This window comes from Palaemon carinicauda, chromosome 18, assembly GCF_036898095.1.
Source record: "Palaemon carinicauda isolate YSFRI2023 chromosome 18, ASM3689809v2, whole genome shotgun sequence".
Classification (NCBI taxonomy): Eukaryota; Metazoa; Arthropoda; class Malacostraca; order Decapoda; family Palaemonidae; genus Palaemon; species Palaemon carinicauda.
In genome coordinates this window covers 41,070,822-41,086,245 of record NC_090742.1, presented here as the reverse complement: position 1 = coordinate 41,086,245, position 15,424 = coordinate 41,070,822, and the positions used below count along the sequence as shown (strand labels likewise).

The following is a 15,424-nucleotide window of genomic DNA, read 5'->3' as shown; positions in this document are numbered from 1 at the left end:
ACACAAACTACACACTCATTCTTATCATTAAGAATTGCTACATAAATTCAACAGACTTCAGATTCAGTGTCACAGAAGTCATAAAATAACTTTTTTACTATACCAGGTATGGCTGTTTATAGATACTAAATCTCCTTAAAAATCTTTGGACTTTAGAACCATTATTCACAATACTGTACCTCTAAATGCGACTCCTAGGAACTCGTAGTTTTTCTCGAATGCTAGCGTATTATCATCACAGTCCAGTATGACACGAATTCGCTCTCCTACCTAAAAAAAAATAAAGGAATATCATTACTGTAACTGATTCCATTTCGTCATGAATGAAAAATGTTATTTTTATTAGTAAAATAAATTTTTGAATATACTTACCCGATAATCATGTAGCTGTCAACTCCGTTGCCCGACAGAATTCTATGGAGGGATACGCCAGCTATCACAATACTAGAAGGGGGTGTACTTACCAGCGCCACCTGTGGCCAGGTACTATAGTACTTCTTGTTGACACCTCCTCAATTTTTCCTCGGTCCACTGGTTCTCTATGGGGAGGAAGGGAGGGTCAATTAAATCATGATTATCGGGTAAGTATATTCAAAAATTTATTTTACTAATAAAAATAACATTTTTCAATATTAAACTTACCCGATAATCATGTAGCTGATTCACACCCAGGGGGGTGGGTGAAAACCAGTGTACAAGATTAAAGGATAGCTAAGTATCCCATATTTCATATAACAGTTATCTCAAATAACAATGAAATAATAAGTACCTGGTAAGGAAGTCGAATTGAACCGTTACTCTGCCTCTTTTTTAAGTTCGTCTTCCTTACTGAGCGCAGCGTTCCTCTTGGAGGCTGAATCAACTCAAAGGTGCTAAAGTATATAGGGCTGCAACCCCTACTAAAGGACCTCTACACAACCTCTAACCCAGGCGCTTCTCAAGAATGAATTGACCACCCGCCAAATCAAAAGGATGCGGAAGGCTTCTTAGCCTACCGTAACAACCATAAAAACAACAATAAAAGCATTCAAGAGAAAGGTTAAAAAAGGTTATGGGATTAAGGGAATGTAGTGGCTGAGCCCTCACCTACTACTGCACTCGCTGCTACGAATGGTCCCAGGGTGTAGCAGTTCTCGTAAAGAGACTGGACATCTTTAAGATAAAATGATGCAAACACTGACTTGCTCCTCCAATAGGTTGCATCCATTATGCTCTGCAGAGAACGGTTTTTATTAAAGGCCATCGAAGTAGCTACGGCTCTTACTTCGTGGGTCCTTACCTTCAGCAACGCAAGGTCTTCCTCCTTTAAGTGAGAATGGGCTTCTCTAATCAGAAGCCTTATATAATACGAAACCCCGTTCTTGGACATGGGCCTCGAAGGTTTCTTGATGGCACACCATAAGGCTTCTGACTGTCCTCGAATAGGTTTAGACCTATTAAGATAATACTTGAGAGCTCTGACAGGGCAAAGAACTCTCTCTAGTTCGTTACCTACCATGTTGGAGAGGCTAGGTATTTCAAACGATCTAGGCCAAGGACGTGAAGGAAGTTCGTTCTTAGCTAAGAATCCGAGCTGAAAAGAACATGTTGCAGATTCGGTCGTGAAACCAATGTTCTTGCTGAAGGCATGAACCTCACTGACTCTCTTAGCTGTTGCAAGGCAGACGAGAAAAAGAGTCTTGAGGGTAAGGTCCTTGAAGGAAGCTGACTGGAGAGGTTCGAACCTAGGTGACATAAGGAACCTTAAGACTACGTCTAGGTTCCAGCCTGGAGTGGATAGACGACGCTCTTTAGAAGTCTCAAAAGACTTAAGGATGTCTTGAAGGTCCTTGTTGGAAGAAAGGTCCAAACCTCTGTGGCGGAGAACTGAAGCCAACATACTCCTGTACCCTTTAATCGTAGGGGCTGAAAGGGATCTCTCATTCCTAAGATGTAATAGGAAGTCAGCTATTTGGGTCACAGAGGTATTGGTAGAGGATACTGCATTGGCTCTACACCAGCTCCGGAAGACTTCCCACTTAGATTGGTAGACTCTACGAGTGGAAACCCTTCTTGCTCTGGCAATCGCGCTGGCTGCCTCCTTCGAAAAGCCTCTAGCTCTAGCGAATCTTTCGACAGTCTGAAGGCAGTCAGCCGAAGAGCGTGGAGGTTTGGGTGCAACCTGTCTACGTGAGGTTGACGTAGAAGGTCCACTCTTAGAGGTAGAGTCCTGGGGACGTCGACTAGCCATTGAAGTACCTCTGTGAACCATTCTCTTGCAGGCCAAAGGGGAGCAACCAGCGTCAGCCGTGTCCCTTCGTGCGAGATGAACTTCTGAAGGACTTTGTTTATTATCTTGAACGGTGGAAATGCGTAAAGGTCGAGATGGGACCAGTTCAGCAGAAAAGCATCCACATGAACTGCTGCAGGGTCTGGAACTGGGGAACAGTACAGCGGAAGTCTCTTGGTCATGGAGGTGGCAAACAGATCTATGGTAGGTTGACCCCACAAGGTCCAAAGTCTGTTGCACACACTCTTGTGGAGGGTCCATTCCGTGGGAATGACCTGATTCCTTCTGCTTAGGCGATCTGCTGAGACGTTCATGTCGCCCTGAATGAACCTCGTGACTAAAGTGAGGTTTTGACTTCTTGACCAAATGAGGAGGTCCCTTGCGATCTCGTATAGGCTCCTCGAATGGGTCCCTCCTTGCTTGGAGATGTAAGCCAAGGCTGTGGTGTTGTCTGAGTTCACCTCCACCACCTTGCCTAGCAGGAGGGACTTGAAGTTCAGCAGGGCTAAATGAACTGCTAGTAGCTCCTTGCAGTTGATGTGGAGCGTTCCCTGTTCCTCGTTCCACGTTCCCGAGCATTCCCGTCCGTTCAAGGTCGCACCCCAGCCCGAGTCCGATGCATCTGAGAAGAGATGAAGATTGGGGGTCTGAATAGCCAACGATAGGCCCTCCCTGAGAAGGAGATTGGTCTTCCACCACAAGAGAGTGGTCTTCATCTCTTTGGTGACTGGGATAGAGACTGCTTCGAGAGTCAAACCCTTGTCCCAATGAGCTGCAAGATGGAATTGAAGAGGGCGGAGGTGGAGTCTCCCTAGCTCGACGAACAGGGCCAGCGATGAAAGGGTCCCTGTGAGACTCATCCACTGTCTCACCGAGCAACTGCTCCTCTTCAGCATGCTCATGATGCAATCTAGGGCTTGGCTTATCCTTGGGGCCGATGGAAAAGCCCGAAAATCCTGACTCCGAATCTCCATTCCCAGGTACACAATGGATTGGGAGGGAATGAGCTGAGACTTTTCTATGTTGACTAACAGACCCAGTTCTCTGATTAAGTCCAAAGTCCAGTTGAGACTCTCCAGACAGCGACGACTCGTGGAGGCTCTCAACAGCCAGTCGTCTAAGTAAAGGGAGGCTCTGATGTCCGATAAGTGGAGGAATTTTGCTATATTCCTCATCAGATGCGTAAACACCATAGGAGCTGTGCTAAGGCCAAAACACAGGGCTTGGAATTGGTAGACAACCTTTCCAAAAACGAATCTTAGGAAAGGTTGGGAGTCTGGATGAATAGGAACGTGAAAGTAGGCATCTTTCCAGTCCAACGAGACCATCCAGTCCTCCTGCCTGACCGCTGCTAGGACCGACTTCGTCGTCTCCATCGTGAACGTCTGCTTGGTGACATACGCATTGAGCGCGCTGACGTCCAGCACCGGTCTCCAACCTCCTGTCTTCTTGGCCACCAGAAAGAGACGGTTGTAGAAGCCCGGGGATTGATGGTCCCGGACTATAACCACTGCCTTCTTCTGTACAAGGAGCGACACCTCCTGGTGCAACGCTAGCCTCTTGTCCTCTTCTTTGTAGTTGGGAGAGAGGTTGATGGGAGATGTGGTCAGAGGGGGTTTGCGGCAGAATGGTATCCTGTAACCCTCCCTCAGCCAACTGACAGACTGGGCGTCTGCACCTCTCTTTTCCCAGGCTTGCCAGAAGATCTTGAGTCTGGCTCCTACTGCTGTCTGGAGATGCGGAGAGTCAGTTTTTTCCTTTAGAAGCCTTGGAACTTTTCCTAGACTTGCTCCTGGAAGAGTCTGGACGGGAGCTTCCTCGGCTGGGGGCTCTACCACGAAAGGGCGGTATGAACCTCGTAGCAGGAGTATCAGCCACTGGGGTGCGATAAGTCCTGGGGACTGAGGTAGCAACCTTAGTCTTACGAGCCGATGAGGCCACAAGATCATGTGTGTCCTTTTGTATCAGGGCAGCAGACAAGTCCTTAACAAGCTCTTCGGGGAAGAGGAACTTCGAGAGCGGAGCGAAAAGGAGTTGAGACCTTTGACAAGGTGTGATGCTGGAGGAAAGGAAGGTACATAGCTGTTCCCTTTTCTTAAGAACCCCTGACACAAACATCGAAGCAAGCTCGCCAGATCCATCTCTAATGGCCTTATCCATGCAGGACATTAATAGCATGGCAGAATCCTTGTCCGCAGGGGAGGTCTTCTTGCTGAGGGCCCCCAGGCACCAGTCTAGGAAGTTGAACATCTCAAATGCTCTAAAAACACCCTTCAGGAAGTGATCAAGGTCTGAGAAGGTCCAGCAAACCTTAGAGCGCCTCATTGCTGTTCTACGAGGCGAGTCTACCAGACTTGAGAAGTCAGCCTGGGCAGAGGCAGGTACTCCCAAGCCTGGTTCCTCTCCTGTGGCATACCAAACGCCCGCTTTAGAAGTGAGCTTAGTCGGAGGAAACATGAACGAAGTCTTTCCAAGGTGTTGCTTAGTCTGCAACCACTCCCCTAAGATCCTTAACGCTCTCTTAGAGGACCTTGCTAGGACTAGCTTAGTATAAGTAGACTTAGCTGGCTGCATGCCCAGCGAAAACTCAGATGGCGGAGAGCGGGGGATAGCAGAGACAAAGTGGTCTGGGTATACCTCCCTAAACAGAGCCAAGACCTTACGAAAGTCAATAGAAGGTGGAGAAGACTTGGATTCATCCACGTCTGATGAGGGATCCAGGTGTGCCGCCTCATCATCAGACGCCTCATCACCAGAGTGTAGCGAAGAGATCGGTAAGGTATGCTGAACAGCAGAGTCAGCACGAGCTGGAACAACAATATTAGTGGTTTCCTCTTCAAGACTCTGTTGAGGGAACACCTGAGGCTCAGACTGCAAAGGCTGATCAAAAGAAGTAGCAGAAGGTAGGCGCATGGGTGGAGGAGGCTGACTCCTAGCATGAGTGTCTGAACTCAAGGGTTGCGCTTGCTGAGTGGTTGGCGGATGCGCAGTAGCAAGTTCCTGAGGAACGAGTTGAGGTTCCTGAGGTGTGAGCTGTGAGCGATGAGGTAGTGGCTGCGCAGAACACAGTAATTGTCTCGCGAGTTGAGGTTCCTGAGGCGCAAGGCTAAGGTGTTGTGCTTGCCTTGAGGAGGGTTGAGCTCGCTGCAGCGAGAGCTGAGGAGACTGACTCATGGATGGGAGAGGTTGTTGTACCTCAAGAGAGTGTTGCCTCACTGGTGGAACTGCAAGTGGAAGCGGAGGAAGTAAGGTATAAGCTTCCTGTTCCCATTGCTGAGGTTGCCTTAAGGAAGGCGGAGGGAGCTGCACACCACTGGAAACAGTAAACTCAGAACGTGGTAAGGTATCCTGAGGAGCCTCAACATCATACGCCTGGCAGGCAGTACTGCGGTCAGGCGGAGCGATCGCAGGAGGAGGTGTAACCTTCTCAGCCTGACACTCACGCATCAAGACCGCAAGTTGTGACTGCATGGACTGCAGTAGAGTCAACTTGGGGTCGGCAGACACTAAGGTCTGCTGAGGTAAAGCCTTAACAGCAGAGATCTGTTGTGGCAGAACCTTACTCCTCTTAGGCGGAGTGCATTCAACTGATGACTGCGGCGAGTCAGAGCTGATCCAATGACTGCAGCCCGGTTGAGTTCTTGAGGTCTGGACTCTGCGTTTGAGTGGTCTTGAGACCTGAGTCCAGCGTTTCTTCCCTGACAATTGATCAGCAGACGAGTAAAAGACGGGCTCAATCGTCTGCAGGTGGGAGTGACGGTCTCTGGAAGACACGCCCGCAACCACCGAGGATACTTCTGTGTGCCGATCAAGGCCTGCCGAACCCTTTTGCCCTTCGACATTGCTTCTCCCCTGGGCTTGGGAGCTTGCAAGAGGTCCCGGACTGGGAGGACGACTGGCACGCACAGAAGTATCCTCACGCACCACACTGACACTGACACTAGCACTTGGCACTGCACTGACACTAGCACTCGTCACAGCACTGGCACTAATTCCACCCACTGCACTCTTGACCTTAAGTTCCTTGACTTCGGCCATAAGAGACTTATGATCACTAACCACTGACTCTACTTTGTCACCTAAGGCCTGAATGGCACGCAAAACAACAGACATATCAGGCTGAGGACAAATAGTAGGTTCGGGGGTAGCCACTACAGGGGTAGGAAAAGGTAGGGGATCATGAGGTGAGGAAAAAAGTGAAGAGTGAGAAGAACTCCTCCTAACTCTCTCTCTCTCTAACTTGGTTGAATACTTAAGAAGACGGACAAAATCAAGTTCCGAAAGTCCGGCGCATTCCTCACATCGATCTTCTAACTGACAGGGTCTTTCCCTACAGTCAGAACAAGCGGTGTGAGGATCTACCGAGGCCTTCGGAATACGCCTATTACAAGACCTACATCGTCTATGGGTGGGGGCTTGTGAAATGTCAGACATCTTGAAACAAAAGAGTTAGCCAAGTGGGGTTTCAAAATCAAGCAAAAGATCGTTAACCGTTTAATCAGGACTAAATAATAGCTATCTAAGCTAATATAGAAGTTTTCCAGTAAAGCGACAGCCGAAATCTGAGAGAATACTTCACCAAAAGCCGTGAAAATACTCGAAGATCATAAGCGTATCCCAGAACGTCTTGCCGGAAGCACGACAGAGGAAAAATTGAGGAGGTGTCAACAAGAAGTACTATAGTACCTGGCCACAGGTGGCGCTGGTAAGTACACCCCCTTCTAGTATTGTGATAGCTGGCGTATCCCTCCATAGAATTCTGTCGGGCAACGGAGTTGACAGCTACATGATTATCGGGTAAGTTTAATATTGAAAAATACGTAATCATTTATCCTTTTTACCAATTCAGAAATCAGTGAATCAATAAAACCTATATATGAAACTTGTGATTCGTGCTTCCTCAATGGATCAGCCTAAATCCCAAACACAACTCCCCTGTTTGCAGGATTCACATTAACATGTACGTCTCATTTCAAAGTAATTTATCAAGTAACCATTTTCTTTTAATATTTAAACTGAACATGCATAACAATGGAATTTTTGCAGTCAATCATTAAGAAAGAAAGAAAGGACTGGCTTAGGGATACAAAGCACAAAATATTTCTGAAATGCTGTATTGTATAACAGATCTTCGAAAAGGGCAAAGTTTTAAGTAATTCGTATTTTTCCTAATGATACAAAGCTGGAGCTATTTATAAGGGATATCATTTTCGGCAAAGCTAAAAAACAAGCCATGAGAATTTTAGCGAGAGATAACCACCCCAACCGGACACGGGGTACAGGGTAGCCTGCTACCTGCTTACTCGCACACCTGGGCTGAGCACCCACTTTGCTTTGGGGCACGTATTTCTTGGGGAACAGGGCTGGCAGGCCAATTTGTATAAATAGCTCCAGGTTTGTACCATTAGGAAAAATACAAATCACTTCCAAATTTGTCATTTGTTCCGTCACTAAGTACTAACCCTTTGCTACTTATAGGGGATGACTTGCCTCTTAGGAGGATGGAAGTCAGTGCCAACTGGCTTTGGCATTTAACCCAGGGTTCTTTCTCCTACATATAGATCGTAGGCAGTAGAAACCCTGCCCTCGCTAAAATGGTCGTGCTCAGCACGATTAGCGGCCTGTGCAAGCTATGTTTTTGTGATACGAACAATATGGCTGGTCTAGTAATAGGATCTCGAGTCATTGGAATCTGAGAGTACTGAGACTTTACCCAATAGCATCCCTCGCAAGAGGTATTGGGGACGACACAAGTATTATTACTTCTATACTAAGGATACCCAAGCGAAATGGATCTTACCTCAAGAGTCCTGAGTACTGTGGTGCTGATTTCACAGAGGGGGAGAAAGTGAAAGAAAGAAGGAAGCTAGTCATTCTACTCATTCACCTCAGACTAACCTGGGTAATCTCAGCCCTTAACTTTCTTCTGCTTGTCCATCAAGGAGCTTGAGGTGTTTTAGACCACTTGTGCAGCCACCACAGGACCAATGGAAAATGTTTCCATGTTTCTGTGAGTTAAGTCTTGCAGGTAGTGGGCGTTGAAGGTCATCTGACGCTTCCACACGCCCGCTTGCAGTACCTGTGCCACGAAGTAGTTCTTTTTAAACGCCATGGATGTTGCACTGCCCCTGAGGTCATGAGCTTTGGGTCGCCATTGTGGAGGAGGGTCAGGATTAAGTGCAAGGTCAATAACCTTGCAAATCCAAGAGGAGATTGTGTTTTTCGTGACCCTCCTCTTGACCTTCCCTGTACTGACAAATATTGCTGTCACATGGGGGCGAGCTACTGCTGTTCTTTTATGGTAACACCTCAGCCTTCTTACTGGGCAAAGTACCTGTTGGTCTTGATCTTCGGTTACAGAATGGAGACACTCGATCCTGAAGGGACTGAATCTAGAATCCAATATCCCAGGATTTTGAGTCTTAGCAATAAACTTTGGGACGAAGCCAAGTACTGTACAGTATTACTTCTCCCCATTCCCTTGAATGGGAGACGTCGTATGATAGACCATGCAGTTCGCTGACTCTCTTGGCCGAAGCCAAAGCGAGTAGGAACACCATCTTCAGGGAAAGGTGGCGATCTATTGCCTAGCTTAATGGTTTGTAGGGGGGACCCTTCAGAGACTAAAGGACCCAAACCACGTTCAAAAGGAGGAGATGTCTAACTTCCAACTGGGGACAAGTAATCTCGTAACTTGGTATGATAAGGGAAAGTTTCGAGGAGGAGGAAATACCTACTCCTTTCAGCTTAAAGGCGAGACTCAAGGATGAGTGGTAGCCTTTGACTGCCGAAACCGAGAGAAGCATTTCTTCCTGAAGGTGTACAAGGGACTCCGCTATTGTTGGAATAAAAACATCTGAGGGGAGTGAGACCAGCTTCTCTGAGAGAGGAGGTTCTAGACAGTTTCCAGGTGGGAAGTCGAAGTGAAGCTACGGCTGTGGAAGATGCTGGAATTTGGCTGTTCAAGTTGATCGTGTCGTGGAGAACATTCCCTTGGAAGCTCCGTTACGAGCTGCAAAAGGTCCAGGAACTACTCTGCGTGATGCCATATTATTATCATTACTTGCTAAGCTACAACCCTAGTTGGAAAAGCAGGATGTTATAAGCCCAAGGACCCCAACAGGAAAAAATAGCTCAGCGAGGAAAGGAAATAACATTAAAATCAAAAATTTTAAGTAATTTTTATTTTTCTTAACATACTTACCGAGAACTACTTTCTTAGGAGTTACCTGTAATCTCCTCTCAACCGACCAGAGTTTTGTGTAGTATACCCTACCTCCGTTTTCTATGGAGGACTAACCCAGGAGTAAGAACGTGCCCTGAAGGTAGACCTGAGCTAGATCGGCGTTAGCTTGGGTCCCGCTAGTCAGTAAGTTCCTCGGATGGTGCAAAAAGTCCCTGCAAGGGCAGAAAGGCACTCGGGGAAGGTAGGGAGGGCCATTACCCGAAAGTAGTTCTCGGTAAGTATGTTAGGAAAAATACAAATTACTTAAAATTTTTGATTTGTTCCAACACAGATACTTACCTCGAACTACTTTCTTAGGAGACTTACACTTTAGGAGGTGGGAGTGTCTTCCTGACCTTCAGACCCAGCTAAGCGGACGACAAGTAGCCTAGATATGAACTAGGCTCTATAAAATAAAAACTGGAAAAGGAACGGTAGGGCAAACTACACAAAGAGCTCACGTTAGTGTCTAAGTACTCACCCTTTAAAAAATTTCCTGATGCTGAGTCCAGTGACAAAGTTGCAGAGACGTGTTCTTCATTGGTTACATATGTGTGGTTATCTCCAGTAGGAATAGGTAAACGGGGATTAGGGTGAAAAGGAACGAACCTGTGTCTCCTGGTTTTGCTATCCACGATTGCACCTGGGGCTTCACCGTTAAATCGCTTGGAGCGCGGAGATGATTGTCCCAATGGAAAACCCGTCCAAAGACCTCCTTGAGTAATCCTTGAGATAATGGGCAGTAAAGGTCGACTGGTTCGACCAGGTGCCCGCCCGAAGGATCTGGCCCACTGCCATGTTCTTCTCAAAGGCTAAAGAAGTGCTTAGGCCTCTAATGTCATGGGGCCTAGGAGTACCTGGCAGGGCCAGTCCCTCCTCCTTATAGGCCCTGGCAATAACTTGTCTCAACCAAAAGGAGATGGTATTCTTCGATACCTTCTTCTTCATAACCCCTGTGGAGACGAAAAGACTCTTGATACTCGGCCGGAGATGTGCAGTCCTCTCAAGGTACTTCCTAACGGCACTGACGGGGCACAACCTCAAATCCTCTGGATTCCCAGTCTTAGGAATGGCTGGCATTGAGAACCCCTCGAACTTAGGATCCCAGACTGCTGGATTCTGGGTTTTTGCCACGAAAGAAGGGACGAACTTGAGGGAGATTTCTCTCCACCCCTTCGAATGAGAGACGTCGTAAGACAGCCCATGGATCTCTCCTACTCTTTTCGCAGAGGCCAAGGCCAACAAAAAGACCGTCTTGAGAGTGAGATCCCTGTCTACAATATCTTTCATCGGTTCGAACGGGGGGCTACTTAACATCTTCAGAACCCTAGCCAAGTCCCACTGAGGCACCCTAACGGTTTGAGGAGGGCAGGTTTGTTCAAAGCTCCTGATAAGCATAGAGATGTGTCTATAGGAGCCCAGGTCGATGCCCTTCAGAAGGAAGACTTGACCCAAGGCTGCACGTACTCCTTTTATAGCTGGGATTGACATCCCCGCCTCGTCTCTGAGATATACTAGAAAGTCTGCGATATCTGAGACTGAGGCTTTGAGGGGCTTGATGTTCTTTGAAGCACACCACTTCGTAAAAGAGGCCCATTTCGCTTGGTAGACCGCTGCCGACGACCTTCTCAGATAACCCGACATCTTTTCTGCAGTTCCTAACGAATATCCTTCTTTCCTCAGGAGTCGCTCGATAGTCTCCAGGCGTGAAGGCGTAGAGACTGTGGGTTGTCGTGGAACCTGAGAAAGTGTGGTTGTTGTAGAAGATCTGGCCTGTCGGGAAGTGGCCATGGAGGAAGGCATGCCAGGTCTTTTAGATCCGCGAACCACTCTCTCTCCGGCCACCAGGGCGCTACCAAAGTCATCCTTAAGTTTCGGGCAGCCCTTACTCTGTTGAGCACTTGCCTGATCAACGTGAAGGGGGGAAAAGCGTACACGTCGAGGTTGTCCCATTTGTGCTGAAAGGCATCCTCCAAGGCTGCCTTTGGGTCTGGGACAGGAGAACAAAACACGGGGAGTTGTGCGTTCAGTCTGGTTGCAAAGAGGTCCATCACTGGGGAACCCCATCTTTGAATGATGAGCCTGGCTACTTCTGGGAGGAGGGACCACTCTGTTCCCACTATCTGACCCATCCTGCTGAGACCGTCAGCTAGGACGTTCTTCTTCCCAGGGATGAACCTTGCCGATAACACTATCTGGTTCGACTCCGCCCAATCCAGGATCTCTAGGGCGAGATCGCACAACTCCCTTGACTTGAGGCCTCCCTGCTTCTTTATGTACGCGACTACTGTGGCGTTGTCGCACATCAACGCCACAGTGTTTCCCCTTAGAAGTTCGATGAACTGCAGACAAGCTTTTTGGACTGCCTTCAACTCCAGGACATTGATGTGTAGGCCTTTCTCCACGTCCGTCCAGGTTCCTCTCGCCGTCTCGTTGAGGAGATGTGCTCCCCATCCCTCGTTGGAGGCGTCTGTGAATAGGAGCATCTCGGGAGGCTCGGTCGCGAAGGGCATCCCCTTGAGCGTATTTGACTGGCACTGCCACCACTCCAGGGAGGGTATTGTGTCTGGCAGAACTGGGATTAATTTTTGGGGCGAGTCCAGTTGGTTCCAGCAACCCTTCAGGTTCCATTGGATGCCCCTGAGCCTGAGCCTCCCCTGGGGAACCAGTTTCTCCAATGACACCAGATGACCTATTAGCCTTTGCCAGTCCTTGGCTCTCCTGGGTTGCCCCGAAAGGAAAGGCAGAAGGATCTTTATTAGATTGCTTACCCGTTCCTCTGACGGAAAGGCCTTCACTAGTCGGGAATCCAGTGTCATCCCCAAGTAGGTCATCCTGGTGGAGGGAGACAGGTTCGATTTTTCTGGGTTGATCATGATACCCAGATCCTTGCAAAATTGAAGAAGCTTTACACCTTGCTCCCTCAAAACGTCCTCTGAGGAGGAAAGGAGCAACCAGTCGTCCAGGTACCGGATGAGGCGAATACCCCGCTCGTGAGCCCACACCGAGACTGTCGTGAAGACTCTTGTGAATACCTGGGGAGCTGTTGACAACCCGAAGCAGAGGGTCTTGAATTGCAGGATCTGGGCACCCCATTTCACTCGGAAAAACTTTCGGCTTGAGGGGTGGACCGGGATTTGAAAGTATGCGTCCTTGAGGTCTATGGTCATCATGTAGTCTTTCTCCCTCAAGGACTGCAAGACCGACTTCGGAGTGTCCATTTTGAAATCCGTCTTGCAAACAAACTTGTTGAGAGCTGACAGGTTTATCACCGGTCTCCATCCCCCCGTCGCCTTTTCTACCAGGAATAGTCGGCTGTAGAAACCCGGTCCCGGATGTAGGACCTCTTCCATGGCACCCTTCTCCAACATAGTGGACACCTCTTCTTCAAGGGCCGCCATCTTCAACGGGTCCTTGGGTGCCAACCACTCCGTCAGGCTGGCCGGAATCAAAGGTGGAGGTTCCGTTAAGAACGGGAGCCTGTACCCTTCCTTCAGTACGGATACTGTCCAGGGTTCCGCTCCGTGAGCCCTCCATGCTTGCCAATGTCGTCTGAGGCATCCCCCAACCTGAGGCTTGGGCAGGAGTAGGGGGCCTCCCACTCTACCTCCTCCTGGAGGAGCGGCCTGAACGGCCTCTCCTGGAAGCCGAATAAGCTGTTCTAAAAGAGGGAGACGCTGCTGGAGCCCCTCTACGGGGGGGCTGTGGTGCTGAAGCCCACGAGGAAGAAGGGGCGTCTCTCCTCGTCAGGCTAGGAGGGGTCTGAGAAGTAGAGGGCCCATCTGATGCTGACCTCTTGTAGGGGGGCCTCCTTACCGGTTGAGGTCTGGGAGCGCCCACTTCCTTCCGTTTAGCTACCTTCTCCATTATCTCCTCCAGCTGTTTTAAGGGGAACAAGGAGTCACCCCACACAGGAAGGCTCCTCATAGCCCTCGCCTCCCTGTCCGGGATCTTCCGGGAAAGCTTCGCCAGGATAGTATCCCTCTTGTGCAGAACCCAGTTCGCTGAAAGGGCAAGGGACTGATATGTAAGGAACTTCAGAGTCTTGCCCCCGGAGATGATAAGCTCCTTCAGTAGGTTCTGTTGCTCCGGGTCCGTCAAGTCATAGGTGGCTTGTACCCTTACTAGCGTGGAGGCCCACCAGTCCAACCAAGAGACGTGCACCAAGTCTTTCGACATCTCCTCCATCATCGCTGCCTCCGACTGCGAAAAGCAAATCGGGGCCGAGGAGGCTCTGTCTTCCGGGGCACCCTGTCCCAGAACTTCGAGGGAAGGCTCCACTTTGCAGGCTCCCGGTCGCTGCCCTTCTGGCACATAAAACCTACTCTGGGACCTGAGTCCCTGTAGTAACTTCGAGGAGCTCTGTGTTTTGGGAGCTTCGGCATTTCCTGCCACAACCGTATCAACGTGAGCCCGTCCCAGGACTAGATCCCTGGCCACAGGCAGGGCCAGGGAGGTTTTCTGCTGGACGGGTGCCTCCATCAACCGACTCAGGCTGGACCTCCAGAAGTCCTCGTCGGTTGGAACAGGTTCCTCAATCCGATGATGCCTTCGTATCAGGCCTATCACTTTCCGATACGCCGAGTCCTCGGTCGGGGAACCTTCTCTGCTGTCAGCAGTACCTTCCGCCTGATCCCGAGGAGCCGGGTCACCGGGCACTCCTACCGGGCGCATTGGCTCTGGATCAACAGGCACTCCCCTGCGGTGGTAGCGACCTGCCCCGACGGGAACCTCTGCACCAGGGTTGGGGGCCGGGACGGGAATCGCCGTGCCGGCGAGAACTACCGTCCGTGTAATCTCTCTGGAGGACGAGGACGCGGTTCCCGTGGGCTGACCCGACGGAGGAAACCGTTCCTTTAAGTCCAAGGGCCGAGCCAGCTGTGCTGACTTGCCCAGGCTGCCCGTACAGAAGCACGGTTCCCCCAGCTGGGCGGGGTGAGCCGGGAGCTTCGCGGACTTACGCCTGCCTGAAGAGGCCTTCTCGCATTGCTCCCTGCGAGGGTCATATTTGCGGCGAATAATCCCTGAACCGTCGGTCAGGGGAACGCTGCAAATCACTTCTACGGGGAACGAAGACCCAATCACCATCGGGGGACCTACTCTTCCTGTACTTTCTCCGTGGTGACCGGGATCGTTTTCTACTGTATCTCGAGTGGGACCTTGAGTGGGAACGCCTGCTCCTGGACCGCTCCCTCCGTCGTCGGCGCCTCCTCCTCGCTTCCCCGTCTGAAGAGATCGAAGAACCTCCATCTGAAGAGCCCGACGATACTGTACAACCCGATTGATGGCCGGGAGCGGGGGCCACGGAGGTCTTCGCGACCTGCTGAGTTCCAGAGGCCGAGGGTTGAAGGAAAGAATCCGGAACCGCCGTCAGAGGAGCTGGAAAGGAGGTTGGCCGCAGTACACTAGGGAACCAGGTATCCAGGCCCTCTTCCATCTGCATTGGGGACCTACCTGGCGTTATAGGGAGCCTCCACCCGAAGGGCTCACTTACCGTAGAGTCCAACTTCTCCTGGGCGTCACCAGCCGCTGAAGTACCTGAAATACAGGCCCACGAAGCGGGCGAAGAAACAGGCACAACGTTACTACTCCACATGGGGTCGGAGGAGGAGACGTGCCCCCCAAGCACAAGGGCAGAGTCTCCAGAACCCCCAGACACAGCACTATCAGGCTCCCCACTAGCCTGAGAAGGCCCAGCAACCCCCACATCAAATACATTAGACTCCTGGGGAAGGGCCCTCGGCACTTTCCCCGCAACGGACTTACCTCGTCCCCTACTCTGGGCAGGGGAAGGCAAGACAGAAGCCCCGTCGGACCGTCCACTTGGCGACGGTAACGGCGAAGAGATGCTAGACTTCCTGGGCGAACGTTTCGACGACTTCTTCTTTTTAGTGCCATAACGCACCCACTGGATCTCATTCCAGCTAACA

General features: G+C 50.1%; 1 protein-coding gene across 1 annotated transcript in view; it reads right to left on the bottom strand.

Annotated features, from left to right (window-relative positions):
- Positions 1-15,424, bottom strand: part of Fsn (F-box synaptic protein) — a 100,850-nt gene that overhangs the window by 47,436 nt on the left and 37,990 nt on the right. Inside the window, exon 2 of the mRNA XM_068392321.1 lies at positions 180-270. Within this exon, the coding sequence (XP_068248422.1) occupies positions 180-270 (91 nt within the window). The remainder of the gene's footprint in view (positions 1-179; positions 271-15,424) is intronic.